At 40.6% G+C, this 19,792-nt stretch overlaps 1 protein-coding gene across 2 annotated transcripts in view; it reads left to right on the forward strand.

Annotated features, from left to right (window-relative positions):
• Window positions 1–12,024, forward strand: part of mgat4c (mgat4 family member C) — a 75,956-nt gene extending 63,932 nt beyond the window's left edge. For both annotated transcript variants that reach the window (XM_030096575.1, XM_030096576.1), the window contains 3 exons: window positions 7,308–7,459; window positions 8,088–8,235; window positions 10,566–12,024. In XM_030096575.1, the coding sequence (XP_029952435.1) occupies window positions 7,331–7,459; window positions 8,088–8,235; window positions 10,566–11,722 (1,434 nt within the window). In that variant the 5' untranslated portion in view covers window positions 7,308–7,330 and the 3' untranslated portion in view covers window positions 11,723–12,024. The remainder of the gene's footprint in view (window positions 1–7,307; window positions 7,460–8,087; window positions 8,236–10,565) is intronic.
• The last annotated feature ends 7,768 nt before the right edge of the window (window positions 12,025–19,792 follow it).

Raw genomic sequence — 19,792 nt, forward strand, 5'->3', positions numbered from 1 at the left:
AAAAAAGCTATTAATGAACAGTAAAAAGAGATTCCAGGATGTGGCTGGTCTTCTAAATGCCAGTTTAGTGAAATTGTGACTGTTGGCTCGAACTGGAGATTTCAGCTTTTGAGTTCTTTTTAATGCGAAAGCGATCAAAGAGGCAGAGAGCCGAAAAGAAAGAGACATTCTAATGCTTAAATTTTGACTAAAATACTAGGGACTGTGATATTCACAACACTGGTTCTGATCAAACAAAACCTTAAGAAGACACTTTCGAAAAACATTTCACATTTTTGCCAAGACGGTAAAAATGTAATTGAATTAGTGGGGTTTTTACAGCGAGAACACTTTGTGTTGGTCGCAGTTTTGTTGCCACGGAGCCGCTTTATGTCAATCTAACAGGATTTAACCTCTTAGCGAGTGCACGCTTTTCAAAGAGAGTTGGGGAAAGACACTTCATACCAGTTAAGTGCAGTAGAGTGCTGCTGGGCAAACGCGAGCAGAGAGGCAGTGTTGTTATTTATTTGGTCCAGTTCACACACACACACACACACACGCACACATGGGGGCATACACACACAGTGCATAATGGATATTTAACAGCCCCAGCCTGCTGGAAGTGTGCTGTCCTGAAATGGTGCCGGGTACATCTGAGGGACTGTGTGACTGCCAGGATGACACACCCATTAAAACACACTTAGTCCATTTCACTGCTGCACTCCCGCTCTGGATTCATGCCACAAGAGTGAACGCGTACATGCTGCCCTCTGGTTATTGGAGGCTCACTGCGCGCTCGTGCCATCCATCCGTACATCTACATGTACTGTACTTCTAGCATGTTCCAAGATTATCCGGGGGAAAGCAGCACTGTAATGTTGTGTTCTGCTATGCTTCTCAGTCACAGTTAAAACTAGGCTAGCAGAAGCGTGTTTCCCAGCTGTGCCCGTGGCAGAGCGAGCATCTCATCCTCCTCTTCCTGCTCTGAGCTCGTACTGAATTATTGAAATGGGAGAGGCGCCTCACTTTGTCTTGCATTGTCGAGATAGACGCTCAAGTCTCCAATCTGAGGGATCAACTCTTCCCCAACACGAAACGCACACGTTGTCTAATTGGAGCGCTCTCCCGAGAGCACGCGAAGAATTTCATTTAGTTTGATTGTTCTTTTCCGGCGTCTCGGAGAGAAGAGAAGGAGCCGACTGCTGAGCTCCCACCAAAGAAGAAGTGGCGGCACAGAGGGCGTCGTACCTGCGCCCCGGTGTCAGGAGGACTCAGGTTTCCTCCTCAGCGGTCCGACTGATTCCTCGCCTCTGCAAATTCACCCGAGACGTGAATCACATGCGGCGCAGACGACGCAATGCATTCTGTTCCAGTTAGAGCCATGCACAGCGGAGAGCAGATGAGAGTGTGTGTCAGACCTCCTTAGCGCTTATCGGCACATGATAATCACAGCGGCTCTGACATTCTGTCCCGACTGCAGAAGCTGGCAAGCAGCCTGAGAAGATGGTTCAAAAGAACAGATATCGTGAGAGAAACACTCGCTTTGAGTCTTCAACCTGAAAATGCAAGGAACCATAAATGTTTGCTTCACCAGTATTGATTCTTCTATTATAGCGACAGAGCTGATGGAAACCTATTACATTTTCAGGTTGCTTTTTGGATACATTTTCCACAAATGATGGAAGTGATCTGGCCTTGTTCTGATCAACATATCACCTCTTCTATCGAACCGTTTAAATCGCAGGAAGGAGAAACTGTCTAGGCACAGTATTCTGTGTAGTGTGTAATCTAATTCCATTCCAGTATTAGATATAAAAAGTAATTTCTTTCCATTTAAATCGATACCAAGTCGACTAACATGTTTGCACAACATCTTGTCATTAACTTTAGAATTAAACCAGATGTAAACCATGTCAGGGATCGGACCAGATAGGGTGTCGTCCTCTCTCCACCACATCAGGCTTCAGCATCACACAGATGAATACAGAATTTCGAAAAGGAGTGAGTCACTGTTCCAACATGGCCTCCCACCCTCCGCCATCGTCCGCCCATACAGATGTATTTACTCTGTTCGAGTACAGATGTTCACAGTGTTAGTTTTTCATCAACCACTGTTCCAGACAGAGAGTTCAAGGTATGAACTTTGAGTTCAATCTCAAGAATATGGAAAATATCTCTCACAGGTCATCTATAATGCCTGCATCAACGAGGCTGCCCCTTCCACCATTATTTTGCCTTTGATATGTCCCTTAGTTCACCCCATCTGGGCTTCAGCCCTTTGCTGTCTTTTGAGTACAGCCTGGATCGCCCTTGTTCCTTCCTCTGCCCGCTGCAGTGACCTTCCAGGTACTGAACCATGTTTATCTGTACAGTGAGAATAAACCACCTCTGAGTCTTCGACCTGGGTTCCTGACATGAAATCTATTTTCTCTCTCAGGGTGTTTTGAGTCACTTTACCAACTATCATGCATCGAGGGTGAAAGGAACAACATTACCCCTCAGGTCATGAGGGGCCATTCCAAGTGAGAACGCAAAAACTTCAGCAGCATTTTGAGGGTCGCTAGGGTGCCTGTGTCACATATAAATAAGATGGACTGAACTGCAGAAGATTATGCTGCATGTCCAATGAAAGCCACCACCCTAAGCTGCTTCTCCCGAGGGAGGAAAAACTTCAAGAGCATCAAAGAGCACCAAAATTTCATGCCCTAATATAACAATGTCATCTGTGTAAGTGTTTGTATTTATCATAAATCATGTTGCTCATATAATAATGAGATTGTTGCACATTGCTTGCTTAGTTGATCAAGCATAAAACCACACTGTTCTTCATGGTCCTAATTTTGTTCATTGTGTTGACTAATTTGATTCGTTTATTTTTTTTTATTTAAATCATATTAATCCATTCAGGTATGGCTCGTCGTCATATGAAGGTATGAAGAAAACAGGTTGAAAACAACTATAGGAGTATTTCTCCCTTAGTGGAATTGTTTTTCATCTTTATTAAACTCTATTTGCTGTTTCACAACATTTGTTCTTACACTGCAGCTATATCTGCTTATTTGTTTTATGATATTATGCGAGCAGAAAAATGGCCCTAAACATCATAATTGCCTCTAATTGCTATCTAGATTCTGCCAAGCCGAGTTGAAAAATTGCACAAAACACATTGCAGCGGATGGATATGTTAAATTCGGTTTTCAAGTGTGCACAAAGAGGTATTGACTGGCTGAATACCCCGGAGAATTTGACTCTCGGTGCGAGTGATCGATGCGTGTGCGGTCATTGAACTGAGCTTAGAGGTAGTTTGTATTCTATTAGCCGTCTCGGGGGGTTTTGCAGCACTGGAACAAAAGCACATGCTGATGCCTAATTGCTGGCAAAGAAAAGATCAACACCATTTTCACCACTGTAAGCTGTTACTGCTTTTCTGTCCTCCTCTCCTCGGTCAGCGGCAATGTTTTGTCTACTTTCCGTTTTACCTTCAAACTGTGTGTGTGTGTGTGTGTGTGTTTGTGTGTGTTGTGTGTTTTGGAACTTTTACTGCTCATAAGCGTCTCCTCTTACATGCGAGTTTAGCTGTCAGTCGCAGTTTGATTTGCCTTTTTTTTTTTCTGTTTTATCTCTGCTGGGGATGGAGGAACTGCAACTATTCAACAGATCTAAATCCAACGATTTATTCAGAATCTCACAACATCACATCAGCGAGAGGCCGTCGATAAAAACTGATCACAGGCACCCTCCCAGGCGATATTCTCCAAGAATATGGATGGAGTTAGATTATGACTGTGTACGAATAATGGTGTGTCGTCACCTTTTCTTTATTTATTTGCACAATAATGGAACATAATGCATAATTTCGCTGAGATGAAACCAAACTGTGGGAAATAAAGGAAATAAATGATGCTTATATGAATTCCTCCTCATTAATAGATATTGCCATAATGGAAATGAAAAAATAACAAAGGATGAAAGAACCAACAAGCAGAGAAAACTGACAAAGAGGTTAATAAAAACAGTCACAACATGTCAACAGAGAATCAGTGGGAAACTGTTTGAACTGGAGAGAACTGAGCCTTAAAGAGGGAAGTAATTCAGCTGATTTGTCAAGAGTCCTAAAGTCTGGGCACAGAGAATTAGATAGAAAGCTGATGTTCGGAGCTACGATAAAGTCAGAGATGGAAGTTTTCTGGTTTCCTTGTTAGGTTGTGAAGTGTGTCAGGAAGGTTTTGTTTATTTATTTTTAATGATGTCTGTCAGGTATTAATAGATGAAACATTCTAAACAGAGCTGCAATAGACTCTTGACTTCTTGAATATTTCTTTTTTTATGAGGAGTATGACATGTGAGTTATAGATATATTGAACTTACAGTGATGACTAATGATCACAAATGATGATCACTAATTCAGGATCAGTTTTCTGACTTTTTTTTTTTCTTTTTTGAATGATACATAATTAGATTTACTTTCCCTGCCTTGATCTAAGCAGTGCAGGTCAGTTGACAATAGGATGCCTCCTGAGGTGGACTCATATCCACCAAATGAGAACAATATCAGATGGAGTAGTTGTTTCCATTTTCATGGTACAGTCATCAAAATCAACCAAAAACACTCCAACAATAAGCAAATTCTCAAAAAAGCGTCTGTCCATAGTGCAAACAAAAGATTTAATCTGAGGATCTAGACACACATTGATCGTCTCTCTGAGCAGACCTCAGACTTTTCTATTATTTTCTTCAGCGGTTGCGTCTTCAGCTGGATGGGTCAGTATGCATATAATTTACACTTTACACCCCGTATAAGTGGCTGATTCCTCCATAGTGTTCATGGCGCTCATGCATCTCCTCGAAAAGTCAATAGCTTTTACAAGCGCAGTCGCTCCTGCCTTTCCATCACTGTTCACTGCTCTTCCAGTCACTAGAGGCAGGTGTAGCTGCGATCTATAGGTCAGTCGTAGCCCCAGATGCCACAGCTTCCCCGCACGATACTCAGACAGACACATGCTCGGCTGATCTTCCAGTAATGGACTGTAGGTGAAACCTCCCACCAGACTGGGATTGTGAGCACACCCACAATGAAGACATTGTCCCGCCGACCTGTGATACGTGGTTTGAAGTTTTTTATAATTGAATGACGGAGTTTCCTTCCATTTTTCACATTATATTTGAGATTGAGTGGCTTTAGAGGTTTTGTATTTGCTTCTGGTGTGCCTTTATATAACTTTTGTTGACCTTCTGGTTTGTATTTTTTTATTTTGTCTCAATAAACGCAGTGTTTTAATAAAAAAATTAATATTTTCAGCATAATTTAGTCCTGTTGTGTATTTAAAATACTCAAGTGACTTAACTAAATATCTCAACTTATAATTGAACAAAATTAGTTTTTGCAAGAACTGCAGGAGAAATGTGTGTTTTCATAAGAATAAATGTTTTTCTTGTTAACAGTGCCTTCATGTTTCTGTTGGTGCTTTTCTGTAGTGTTCTTTACATCATTTTATCCTGTTTTCCTGTTTTAGACAGAAAAGGAACGATCTGGTCAGATATATTTTAAGGGGTTAGTAAGATCTCCATTGCCCCATTGGTTTATATTGTAACAACAATTTTTGCAATGTTGGATCTCGAACTTTGGCCTGAAGTTACCTGTTTCATTTAAACCTAGGTAATTCAGAAGAGCTGCTGCAGGTTTCCTGTACAAACATCATCTCGTCTTTTTTTTGTTTTTAAATATGATTTAAAAGAATTAAAATCAGTCTGGACACTTAGGAGGCCCGTATTGTTGTATTTTTGCATCTGTTCATACAGAGCAGAAGAACTATTTATTGCACAATAATAGCATTTCAAAAAAGCAAATCATATTCTGGATGTTATTTGGATAATGACAAGAAATAGAACAACTGAGATGAACTTAACTAACAACTGAAAAACACAAAGAGACCTTTTCTGGTAAACAGAAGTTAAGCGATGCAGTGAAAAGCTTCAGCGGTGGATAACGCTGAATGATTCTGGGTTCCATAAGAGTAATTAACTGGTGACATGTTCCTGGCAAAAGAAGTGGCACTACAGTAACAGTTCTCTTGGTGCTGCATTATTCACCACGCCGGTCGCAGCAGAGTATATTGGCACCACGTGTGAAAAATCCATTTTATGCTCGGCTGTGTCTATTTTTTTTTTCAAACTTTCTCATCTTTTTTGCCTTTTTGTCTCTTCGATCATTTTTTTCTTTTATCAACCACGATTCTGAAATAAAGTGAGCTGAAATGAAAATTGAATTGACTTCTCCTCTCGAGTGGCTGCTGGCCTGTAATCTCCAAAGAAGAAATAGTCACCTTTTCTCAAACAGTGAGGATAAGAGCGAGCCATAGCACCACTTCTCTGACCAGGACCGTGTGAGAACAGATTGAAACGTAGATTCTTGAACCCATTGGCGGTCCTGGGCTCCGCAATCATCTCAAGCAGTAAATAAATTCACATTTTTCCACGTCATTTTGTTCATCGTCCTTCATGTTCAGTTCAGTTTTTTTTCCCTCACATATGGTCTCTTTTTCTCCACATTAGGAGTCTTTTTTAGTAAATTGTGATGCAAGAATGAACACTTAATGAACAACAGAGGGAAAGGAACAAAAAAGAGAAGGGGCCCCAGGGGCACAGATATGTAAAATTATCTTATGAGTGAAAGACAGCCAGACACGAAACAAACTTGCACAATGTTTCTCTGTTTCATTCATTTTAGATCCCTTTGACGATGTTTTTCTGGCTTTTTTTTTTTTGTCTCATTATGGCTGTTTTCCATCTTCTTTATTTTTTCCTCACATCTTCAGTTCCTGTCTTGTGTATTCCATATTGTATATTCATTTTTGTTACATCTTGCTTTTATTTTGCCTTTATTTTTGTCTCATGTTGATCATGTTTAAATTTGTATTTGTCCATTTTCTGTCACAATTTCAACTTTTTACACTTGCAATTCGTCTTCTTTTAATCTCATCAGCCTTCTTTTTTTAAGCTTTTGAAATGATCATGATTATTTTTCAGGACTTAAATTCAGTTTAAAATTTAGCAGTGGAGTTGAAGCTTTTCCACTGACCGATTTTCTAGGGAAACAGGTGAATAAATGATGGTGTCATCAGCGTAAAGTCGTATTGTTGCCCTTGAATTGAGCCTCAGGAGATACTTTTTGTTGGTGTAAAACACATTTACACACTATGTTGGATCTATTAAGCCCCTCAAGAAGCCCTTGGGCTACAACAAATTGTTCATGATAGATCTGAAGGAAAACCGTTTACAGAAGGAGCGGAATATCACAGGTTTCTCCTTTTCTGCTTTGTCTGGTGCAGATTCCGGCCAGAGCGAGTGCAGCATGAGGCTGGTGTGGAAATCCCTGGACAAGATGAGGTGTCTGAGGAAACGCTCCACCATCCCCTTCCTCGGCTTCCTCATCACCTTCCTCCTCTTCCTGAACCTCTACATCGAAGATGGCTATGTGCTGGTTAGTAAATCATTCTTTTAAGTTTTTTTTTTTTTCTCCAAAGTGATGCCTAAATTAGCACACACTTAATATTTGTGATTACTCTTGAAGTCTAATTAACAAATGTTCCATTAAATAAAATAGCAACTTGATCTAAAAGTATTGTTCACTCCTTCCCTATTGTTCGTTTTTAAAATTACTTGTTTTTAAAGGGAATTTGTTTAAATTTTTTATATTATGGACCCGTGCTGAATTCTTCCAGATGATTTATTCTTTATTCATGATGCCATCAAAACCTGGCGATCACAGTACATTATCTGTGTTTGTTATTTAAATTATTAAGAGGCAGCTCGCGTTTTCAGCTCATTGCCGCTCTTCATAAGTCCATCTGCTCAGCTGTGCAAACCGCCTGGAGAGGTTTTAGGATTCCTTTCGTCTTCCAAACATCAAGGGTTCACATCAGAACACATACTGAGTCAAGTTTGTACAGGATGGTGAAGACAAGTTCAAAAACAAAAGCACGGCTTGCCTCAGAATGGAGTTTTCACAGTGGAAAACAAGCGTTTTGCAGACAAATTTCTCATCTGTTCTCTATTATTTTCCAGTGAGTTGTTCTCCTGTTTTTCATGATGTGATTTACATGTTACAGGAAGGGGATAAAAGGCAGCTGAGGGAAACGTCTGTCCACCCTCCGAGCTCAGAACGATACGTTCACACCTTCAGGGATCTCAGCAATTTCTCGGGAACCATCAACGTCACGTACCGCTATCTGGCCGGAACCCCGCTGAACCGCAAGAGTGAGTTCACTCTTCGTCTTTCAGACGTTTGCCTTGAGTATTTTTCCTTCAGCTTGAGCCATTTTGCAGTGAATTACTTTCGTGAACGTGAGCTGAGAATAAGAAGTTAAAGTCTGTGACGTGGAGATTTAGAGCACAGCAATAAAGTCAAACTGCTCCACAGATCTTCTTTACCTCAACATAAAACACTGTGCACGACTCCTCTCCCATATTTTACAACCTGTTCACTAAAGCTTTTTTTTCCATTTCCCCTGAAAAGACTTTTTCAGCACAAGAAACGGAAGTATTTTCCAAGCCACAAACCTTCAAAAAAGTTCTTCATCTTAAACATTTCCAATAAATATCTTTTAAACTACCTCAACATTTGCTGAAATACCATCTGTAGGCCCCGTTTACATGACGACGTTTATTTAAGACAGAGAGATCAATACAATTCTGACTCACACAGTTCTCCTAAATTAAACTGTAACTGTAGGAAACATAACATTTCAAAGATTAGTTTTTTTTTTTTTTGTTTTGTTTTTACTGTAAAGAGGACTTTGCAGCATGAAAGCAGTCTTTGGTATAGTTTGATCTGAAATGAATTTCTCTTTTTTTGCCATAAGTATCAGTTTCATCTATATTTAGCCACTGATCAAACAGCTGCTTTGTGTTGATGATTTCACAGCAACTCTGCATCAAGATCAGAGGAATAGTGTATGATCAAAGAGCCCACAGCCATAAAGTGTTTTGTACAAATATTAGAAAGAACAAGAACAGGAAGCATGTTTTATTGATCTCCTTAGGGAAATTGCTCCTATGCATTTAACCCAGCCTATTTGTTCTTAACCTTAACAACACGTACTGGAAGCGATGGTATAGCAAGCTGCTGCGCCCGGGAAGACACAGTGGTAACCTGTCTGCTCACAAACACTCAATCTTTATGATATAAAATAGAGAAATGCAGACTCACTTATTTTTAGAATTGAATAAAACCTAATGCCGCTTATACCAGTGGAGTTATACACATTTTAGTTCAGAGACTGACTTCAACTAGAGTGGGCCAGATCAGTAATATAGAGCCATAAAAACCTTAAAATTTAAACTTTAAAGTTTTTATTTGTTGTGGTGCAGAGTAGACATGATGAAAATGTGTTATTTTCACAAAACCATGTCTTGTGTTTGACACCCTTTCCTTAAACTCAAGAAGATCTCCCTGTGAATCTCAGCATCCCCTAATTATAATAAAGGAAACACAAATACAAAAGTCACAACATTGCAAAATGTATGAGATAAATACAGAGGAAAAAACACATGCAGAAGTTACTATATCAAAATAATGTAACACAACTACAAAAACCATAAAAGAAATATAAAAGCACTGAATGGGTCAACAGTTGTCAAAGCAACAACACCAATGTAAAAGTCGGACACAAAAACAACAAAAATACAAAGATAACAACACAAATACTTAAAAAAAAATCAGAAGTCAACAATACAATTGCTAAAACCAAAAATCCATAACACATATACAAAAGCAACAACATAAATATAAAAACAGCAACACACACGGAAAAGGTTGGCAATCTCCTCATTTAGAAGATTGCAGGTTTGATTCTACTTCATTTCCCCCTGTCGACATGCTGAGGTGTCCTTGAGCAAGACACTGAGCCCCCATTCTGTTCTTAATGGATGAACTGACCTTGCATGGCAGCTGTTGGTGTGTAATTGCGCTTGTGAAAGGGTGAATGTGATCAACAGTGTAAAAAGCTCTAGGGATTGCTCAAGAGCTGCAAAAGTAAAATCCATTTACAAAAAGAAAAATTCCAAGGCCACAATGAATAGAAACAGCATGAATAAATATAAAAAACCAGAAGTGGTTGATAGAATGACTTGACAGGAAAGTTAAGAAATTGGTCAAGAAAACACTTTATTTGAGACACACACTGTGACTTAAATATGACTCACAGTTCTTTACCTGTATGTCCAACAACAAAGCCAAACACTTGAACCAAAACCCACTGCTCCTTCTCTTTCTTCTTAGATTTTGCGATTGTTGTTGTTGGTATTGTATCTGAGAGGTTATTGTTGGCACAAAGAAATAGTTATAACTCAAAGCGGCGTTTACAGTGGAAAGAAAAAATGGCCCTGCGTGCAACAGGCAATTGACAGTTCCTGTAAAAACATGGTAGGTGTCACAGGTGCTTGAGGTCTTTTCTCAGTCAAAAAAATGAAAAGTACAATTCAGTGTTCACATGTTGTTCCACTTCTCCTTGTGGAACTCATAAAATCTTTCATTCTGAACTAAAACTGTTCTTTCTCAAAAGTTGAATCTTCTGTGTTTTCCACAGAGTATCTCACCATCGGACTGTCATCAGTCAAAAGGAAAAGAGGAAACTACCTTCTGGAAACGATCAAGTCCATCTTCGATCAGTCCAGCTATGAGGAGTTGAAGGAGATCGTGGTTGTGGTCCACCTGGCAGACTTTGACCTGGTCTGGTGTGAGAATCTAGTTCAGGACATCACCCGGAAGTTTGCTCATCACATCATAGCCGGACGCCTCCTGGTCATCCAGGCCCCGGAGGAGTACTACCCCTCTCTGGACGGACTGAAGAGAAACTACAACGACCCGGAGGACCGCGTCCGATTCCGCTCCAAGCAGAACGTGGACTACGCTTTCCTGCTCAACTTCTGCACGAACCTGTCCCACTTCTACATGATGCTGGAGGACGACGTGCGCTGCTCCAGGAACTTTCTGACGGCGCTGAAGAAGGTGATCACCTCCAGGGAAGGCTCCTACTGGGTGATGCTGGAGTTCTCCAAGCTGGGGTACATCGGGAAGCTGTACCACTCCAGAGACCTGCCGCGCCTTGCTCATTTCCTGCTCATGTTCTACCAGGAAATGCCCTGCGACTGGCTCCTCATCCACTTCAGGGGCTTGCTGGCCCAGAAGGACGTGATCCGCTTCAAGCCCTCGCTGTTCCAGCACATGGGCTACTACTCTTCCTACAAAGGAGCGGAGAACAAGCTGAAGGACGACGACTTTGAGGAAGACTCCATAGACATTCCCGACAACCCTCCTGCCAGTCTTTACACCAACATCAACGTCTTTGAAAACTATGACGCCACCAAGGCCTATAGCTCAGTGGACGAATACTTCTGGGGCAAACCTCCTTCAACCGGAGACTTTTTTGTCATAGTCTTTAACAAATCCACCAAAATTAGTAAAATTAAGATTGCTACTGGCTCTGATGACCGGCAGAATGACATCCTGCATCACGGAGCCCTGGAAGTCGGTGAAAAGTTAGTCGGCACTAAGAAGGGGAAGCAGTGCTCCTCCTATATCACACTGGGGGAGTTTAAAAATGGCAACATTGAGGTTCAAGACGTCGACCACAAGATTGCCTTTGACATTGAGTGTGTACGTATTGTGGTGACAGCCAGCCAGAAGGAATGGATTATTATTCGAAGTATAAGTTTATGGACTACACAACCACCAAGCCAATGAGGACTACACACACACACACACACACACACACACACACACACACACACACACACACACACACACACTCACAGACAGACTCTTAGTACGTCGTAGAGGCAAATCTTTTTAATATTGTTTAGTAATGTATGTATTTCCAGGTTTATTTATTCATTTTGTATGTATTTGTTGATACTCATTTTGATTGCCAAATTGATCTATAGTTTTTTATACCTGCAAGTTGTAACTTTGGTGTTGCATCTCCACAGTCATTCTCCAGGACTGTTTAACGGACCTCAGAGTAGCCATCAACATTCGCCAGCAAGAGTTTTCCCATCCATCCTCAGATAGTTACAGATAACATGTGGCTGGGTGATCATTCAGTCTTTGTTTTTTTTAAGCTATTTTAAGTCAGGATTATTTCATGTTCCCATGGAGTGCCGCTGTAACGACTCCTTAAAACCCAAATAAAAGGGCCTGCTTACACTGCAACGATTTCAAGTGAAACACAAAACATAATAATGTCCATTTACTCGACATTGTTAATCTTTAGAGCGTCATCTTTTGCTCAAATATGATAACTACATCGTTTTAAGCGTTTCTGCCATTGCCATGTAAGCAAACATTGTTCTCAGAACTGAAGCGAAAACGCAAAATTGATCCATTTTCACTTCATACGTTGTGTAAATGGAGCCTAAGTATTTTTGTCCTTCATCAAACCACAGTCTTTATTGGTTTCTGGTTGGATGCTTGGATTGTATCACAAAGGAAACAAAGATTTCAACCCTGACAATCTCACTTCAGGCCTTCGGTCACTCTCCTCATTACTTTGTATTCATTTCTCTGCTAACATGAGTTCAGACTTCAGTTCTGTAGTTTGATGTTAGTCCAACATTCCCATCACAGCTGCAGTTCAGGAGTTTTAATGGCAACACACAAACTCAAGTCAACAAGTACTTTCGCAGTATTTTTGAAGATTTAGGAGTTTACCATGCTTTTGATGCCATGTTGAGGTGAGTTCAGGTGTTTGTGTTGTAGTTTGATGTTAACGCATCTTAGATTTTTACACCTTAGCATTACAGCATTCTTTTTCAGCTATGAAAGCAATTTAACTGGTCAAGAATTTATTTTTTGTGTAAATAAAGGCCACTCTTAACTAGCATATTTTCTTTACAGAAACCCCAAGTCACAACCAAAAAATAGAAATTAGCCAAAAGTTGATTTCTTTTTCCTTATTTTAACAAAATGAAAATATAATACTGAATAACAAGAAATAAAACCTGAATGTGCAGGAGAGAAAAAGATCCTGATAAGATTATATGAAATTCTTCTCATCAATAATGATGAAAATAGTCAAAACATATCGATGCAGAATCAGTGGGATAGTTCAGTAATTTATCCGTAAAAGGGGCCAAAGAGGAGAGCAAAGCAATTTAAATGATTTGTTCATAGACTTCCAGAGTTTAGGCCAAGGAAATGTGAGAACCAGACTGATATGGAACTGAGACATTTAAACCTTCTGGTGATGTGATGTTACAGTAGTAATCCTAATGTTTACACATTTTCAAGCAAGCAAAAACTAATCTATAACTATTTTTTTTTATATTGAACTACATCAGACTCCTAAAACATTACTGTTATTCTACCCAAATCCACCTCTGGTGATGCTGCTGAATATTTAATAGAAAACAGAAAACAACAGTTACTCTTGGGGTTCAGGTGGAATGATGTCAACTAGTATTGTGGCATCCAGAATCTTTCAGTGTTCAGTCCGACTAAACACTGCTATGACAGGATTCATCCGCATTAACAAAGCAATTAACAATGAGATTCACAAATAAGAAGGTCAAGGCTTCTGCTTCACACTCTTAATTGTGGTATTAAATCGTATGGAAATGAAAATCACCCAATGCTTTCTTGAATATCAAGCTCATTGAAGCATTATTCTGCCTTCATTTCACTGATCCATGACATGAGAAGACCTTCACTGACCTTCATTTCCGGCTCAGCAGTGACCGCACAAGTCATCAGCGGATGATGAAAGTCATAAATACCCCTGAATGTTTTTGAAAGCTTCTCAGCAAGGTGCTCCGAGTGAATAATGAACCTGAATCTCAGTTTGGTAACAAAGGACTGCTGATTAACTGCAGTTTTGTTCCAACTAGTAATTTATGGATGAGCCAGAAGGTTACCCGTTTTCCAGTATGATGTAATTTTTGAATGTCCTCCTTGAAAATGCAGCCCAATTGAAGACACTCAGTAATTTTTCATGACCTGCACATGTTACAGCCCCGAGGGTTTCTCACATGGAACTTCATTATTTTTTCCTTAAAACCCTACAAAGGCCTCATTTATTCTCCACTTTGGACACGAGTACCTCAGTACTTCAGGATCTGAACCAACAGATCCAGGGTTCAGTGTTGAGAACTAAAACGTCGTGTTATCGGAGCCTGAGTTTTACATAGAACCTGTTATCATTGCTGCCTTGAATATTCCTCATGCCACGTGGGAAATTTTGACCTGTTTTTTGTTCCCCCTCCTGGGTTTAACGGGGTGCTGGGTTCCGTGCAGCCGGACCGAGTCCTTTAACCAGCACTGTATGTTCTGTCAGGGCTGCTGCTAGGAGAACAATGTTTGTTTTCGCCCATCTTCTCCAAGAGCCCAGATTAGATTGCACAGTGAAGAATGGGCCAGGTCTGCTCTTACGTCTCTCCCTCTCTCTCCTTGGTTTTTTTTTTTTTTTTTTTCCCCGGCACAATTTTACTCCCAGTAAATTGGTCTGTGTTTGCCTCACTCTCTACACCAGCAAAACAACATCTTCCCCGGAGCTATAGGATCTCAATTCGTTCTTTCCCCACCCCGATGTTGCGCGCTCACAGCCTCAGTGTTTCTGCTCCTTACATGGCTGCCTCTCTCTGATCTTTTGCTCGTCTCGCCTCCGACGTGTCTGTCACTGCTTCGGGGGTTGGAATCTGCTCGGCTTTTGCCTCTGAAGGTGTTTTTCACATTCCCCACCTTGCTCTGCGTTGTTAAAGATCCAACATTTGTAGGAATTAGGATCCGATTCGTTGACTCATCATGATCGTGACACGCTGCGCAATTTGGAGCTTTTTCCGCTTTCATCTACCACGCCGTATGAAGAAAATGTGTGTAAAATGTAACCAAGAGCAAAATGTAATGCTGTGCGGTTGACTCAGCTCGCACAAATGAATGAAAATATTACAGTTTCAACATATAAAACCAGACTTGATGCCCTCAAGAATGTTGAGATGGGATCTGAGCACTGCGGTGCCTCATTTCTCCTTTAACAAGCCCCGGGAAGAATTCGGCGTCTGCGAAAACTGGATGTTTCACTTGGTAAAAACACTTCAACAAACAGAGAAAACAATGCTGGTTCACGTTTCTGTGCGACCTTCTCTCCCTGTCGTCCCTGCAGCTCCCGTTGTTGCCTCTAGGAAACACTGCGGACCAACCTTCTGATCTCTGATATGTAATATCCACTCCCATCGACACACTGACGCAGAAGCCTTCAGAATAAAAGAACGAGCAGTTTCCAGGCCTGCTCTATGTGTGTGTGTTTTTTTTCTTCTTTTTTTGACAATTGTGCTTTGAATAACCACAGTAGGTGAAGCTTTTACTTCTTTCGCCTTCCAAAAGCGTCCTGAACCAAACGCAGGGATGGCTGGTTCAGGTTGTTTCAACAGAATGTGGTTGTCATTACTTCTCTCAGTTGAAACAAAGCATCCTGAACAGATATCGTGAGAGCATTCAGGGAGCATTACTGACAGCTGCGCAGGCCACACATACCACAGACGTCTGCATCCAAGATTTGCAAAAGCATTTCATCGATTGGACCTTGGCATCTTTCCCTTCTTCAAGTCTCCACATCACGTAATAATATTCTAATATCCTATGAAATAGGTGAATTGGTAGGTTTTATGTTTGTTGTTTTTGTTTTGTTTTTGAACTGTTTGCAGGCAGAGTCCAAGGATTGTTGAACCCTGTCTCTGTTTTTACTTCAGAAAGGCAGAAATTGTCCTTTCAGCTATCCATTAAACTGGTTCACATCCAATGGTCTTTCGTTGCATTTATCCCAGAGTTTTAATAATTGTTGCTGGCATCAAGTTGGAAACATTGTCAAACTGTTAGTTTCAACGTTTAAAAGCTTCAATGCATTTTGTTTTATTGACGTCTTACACACCTAGATCAATCAGCGTCCATGAGCTAGCAATATTCAATATCTGATTGGTAACGACGCCAAAATAGTCGTCAAAGACGGACTCAACAATGCAATAAAGAGGTAAATGTTTACATACTACTGACTTTGGTGGAAGTAGACTGACATTGAGCATGCGGCGACAGTTTGGCGAAGCGTTCTTCTGCAATACAGCCACCTGTTCTCCTGTTTTCCCTCCAGGTCTTGTTCAGTGTTACAGATCGAGACCTTTCGCAGATTGGCTCGTTCCAGCGCCTCGAAATCCTTCCACAGCAAATCCCCCACGTGCTTTCTGAAATCAAATTAGAATGCCCACCGCCTCGCTGTGTGGCTTATTGTTTTTCCTCAGCATTTCCCCCAGAATGCCACTATTCATTGCAGTGAATGATTCCATGACCTGCACGGATCAGCTCCTCGGAGAGGGGGGCGTCGTCAGAATGGATGACGCTCGGAAAACACAATGTACAATGGCGCGGCTTGTGGTCTTCTCTGGCGCCGATTCAGCCCAGCGTTACCTGCTTACGAGCGTTCAGCACACAAAGTCACCGCGGGGCAATTAAATGTTGAGTAAGCATAATGCACAGCTTTGATAAGCCTCGCGTCCAAGTCCAGCAAAGCGTTTCGTGAAAGGTTGATATTTCCGGAGGAGAAATAGCCGTCTGATCTTTAATTGAGGTAAGATTACAGCCAAAACTAGCTGCACACTGCAGATTTATGGACAGATTTACATCTTGGGGATAACAACAAAAGCTGCATAAATTCCTCAACTGGATGTCGGCAATCTGCTGCGCGCAGCATTCTCCTGCTGTTGGCGAGCATGTTTGGAAACCTCAATCCATACACGGCCTTGGGTGAAAAGTGTACGCGGGATCTGTAATACATTTAGTACCTTAGAAAAACCGTTGTTTCCTCTCGTCGAGTACTTGTAGCTGTCAAGAATCAAACACTAACTGCATCGACAAGCCCCTGCAAGAAGGGAGGGAGTGGAGGCAGGTACCGATCCCAAGTCAGTTCAAATATATTGAGTGTGAAAGGGCCAAATCCCCCCACGCCCCGAGCAAAGTGTTGAATGTGAATATGATGTGTGGGCCATTTGAAATGTGAGCCGTCTTCCAAGTGGAGCATGTACAAAGTGCATGAAAAATAAAACATGATAAAAACGCCAAAAAAATAAATAAAAATTTCTGATGGATGAAACAACTCAGCTTTTTGTACGTAGGGATCTCTTGAATTATTGTCCAGCTTCGGCTAATAAAACGATACCAAGTTTGTACGTAGAAGCCCTTACCGATACTACCTTACAACGGGTTCGGAGTCGTGTATATCGTCCAGTGGAGCGAGTGTGTGTCGAGATGTCGTTCCTGTGTCTCTTTTACTTTCCATCGTTCTCCAATTGGTACTGTATTGTAAGATGACATATATTTTTTTACACGTATCATTTCAAATGTTGTAATGTATATAATGTATTGGAAATGGGATTAGATTAAAGGAATGAATGCCAGATCTTTGGTCTTTCTCTGTGTCCAGCCTTGATTCATTTTTTTGGCCTTGCAGACTCAATAATATGGTCCTGTCCATGCATGAACACATATACATGTACACGTTTTGGTGTTTATAAAAAAAAAAAAATTGATTAGTTTTATTAGTAAAGAAATGTATCATATTTTCTGGACCGTTTTCACATTTCACATTGTCTGTTTACCCAAAAATGGAGCTCAGTGTGACTGATTTAACACTGCTTAAAAACGGCTTCCAATGTGGAACTTTTGGAAAACCCTCCACCTGGGAAAGAAATGGGAAATAATGCAGCTTGAAGATGCATTTTCAATCAGAACATGGTGTAACCAGAGATTCCGAGTCTGAGTGTATTCCATTTTCATATCGCCTTAATCCATATTTAGCAATAAAATATAACATTTTTGTGTTGTTACAACATTTCCTTTATCTTCATCCTCTGTGATGCATTGGCCCCAGCACCAGGTACTGGGATTGGCATCAATGCACACACACACACACACACACACACACACACACACACACACACACACACACACAATTATGAATGTGTTATTTTTATTGAAAAATGAATCCAGATAGCTTAATTCTTCATTCTCTCAACAGCTTTGTATTGTATCTTCAGATATGTACTATACTGTAGAGCTCAACAACACCAAGAATGAACATTTAGATTCAAATCTTTCCAGTGGTTGACACATACATAAAGCATTAAAATGCCACTCACCACTGAGAGTATCACTGAAGTTATCTGCATTTCTTTAATTCTGCTATTTCTGCTCAGCAGCAAAGCTCTTCCATAATCAGTCTCATCTTGTTGAGTGTAATTTACTGTTAAGACTCACAAATCCAAGTTTTATACAATCCAGTTTTTTTTTTGTGAGACCTTTGTCATTATATGCAAATTATAAATGATCCTGGGGGCCATAGTTTAACCACTGCAATATGCCACAATTTATTGCAATATGCTAGAATAAATATCGCATATTGCATAAAACTGAAATCAAATAAAAGTGTATGACATTTTATTACTTAAAACCATATTGTATTACCATATAATAATGCACATGGAAACATAAATTAAAAAAAAATGGTGGTGGATAACTAACTGACATTTTAAGCTCTTTTAAACTTGCAGCTAGAGCAAGCCTGTTTGACTCAGATCTCACAGTAGCCAACAGCAAAAAGCATACATTATTCATTCCAATATTCATATGCTTTCTGCTCTTTTTGCAAACTGCATGATTAATGAAGGTGTGGGAATTATGCTTGGGGGGGATACTGTACTGTTTAAAGCTTCTTGCTCTTTGTGTGTGTTTGTCAGGAGGGGTCACACGTTTTCCTCGAGAGCAAAAAAAAAAAACGGTTTCAGAGGAGACAGCAGCATTGATACAGCAGTTCATGCACATTCATGTGGTGTGTTGGTTCATTCTGAAGGCCAGTGCATGTGGACATACGGGGAGTGTTAGGGTTTGACAAAACCAGTGCAAAGACCTACATCTTCCATGTGCCAGGACTGAAATGTTTTTTGCATTTCAAATCAGAATACTGTGTGTCAGGAGAGTCAGTTTAGAGGCCTGTGGTCCAAAAACCAGCTCATCGGAGAGTCAAATCAAGTCGGGATGGTGTGGCAAAATTTTCAAAGGCCAGAACTGTAATTTTCCAGATATAGTAAGCGTTGATCCCAATTTGTCCACTCAAGTCAAAACAGGCAAGGCCCCGCAGTCGAAGCTGATTGCAAGCAATACTGAATCACTGATACTCTGAGTCGGTAAAAACACGCCATGCCTCTGCCAGCACTAACCATACAGAGTCACTGTACCAGATTACTTCAGATTTGCCTCTTGTGTGAGAGAAAGTTGAGCTGGTTCACACTAGACTTTGTTCCATCTGTAGCTCTGAATCCAGTTCAGGGTTGTGAAATGCTGAAACCAATCCCAGCATAATATGGTGAGGATAAATCAAAGGACACACACAGAGGGACAAACACAAACACACACACTCATATGCATCTTCTGTTTGTGGTGAAGTTATCTGACCTGTATGCTTTGGTTTTTCTTGGTTTTGGTTCTATCATAGAAACTCTGTGGTAGTTTTTATGCCTTGTTGTGCTCTTCTTTTACTTTTCTCACTCACTTGGGATCACGTTGGGCAATATGAACTATGCTTATGTTAGTCCCAGCGATCCTCATTTAACGGATAAAACAGCTTCATATACCTGCACATACACTGATTCCACCAGAGGCCCTTGAAAAAGATGGAAAATTATCAAAAACAAATCAACCTAAGCTGGAATGTGTGTTTTATCAGTTTTATCCTCTCGATAATTCAGTGGGAATACAATGGCAAGATCCTCAAACAGG

This window comes from Salarias fasciatus, chromosome 7 (assembly GCF_902148845.1).
Source record: "Salarias fasciatus chromosome 7, fSalaFa1.1, whole genome shotgun sequence".
Classification (NCBI taxonomy): domain Eukaryota; kingdom Metazoa; phylum Chordata; class Actinopteri; order Blenniiformes; family Blenniidae; genus Salarias; species Salarias fasciatus.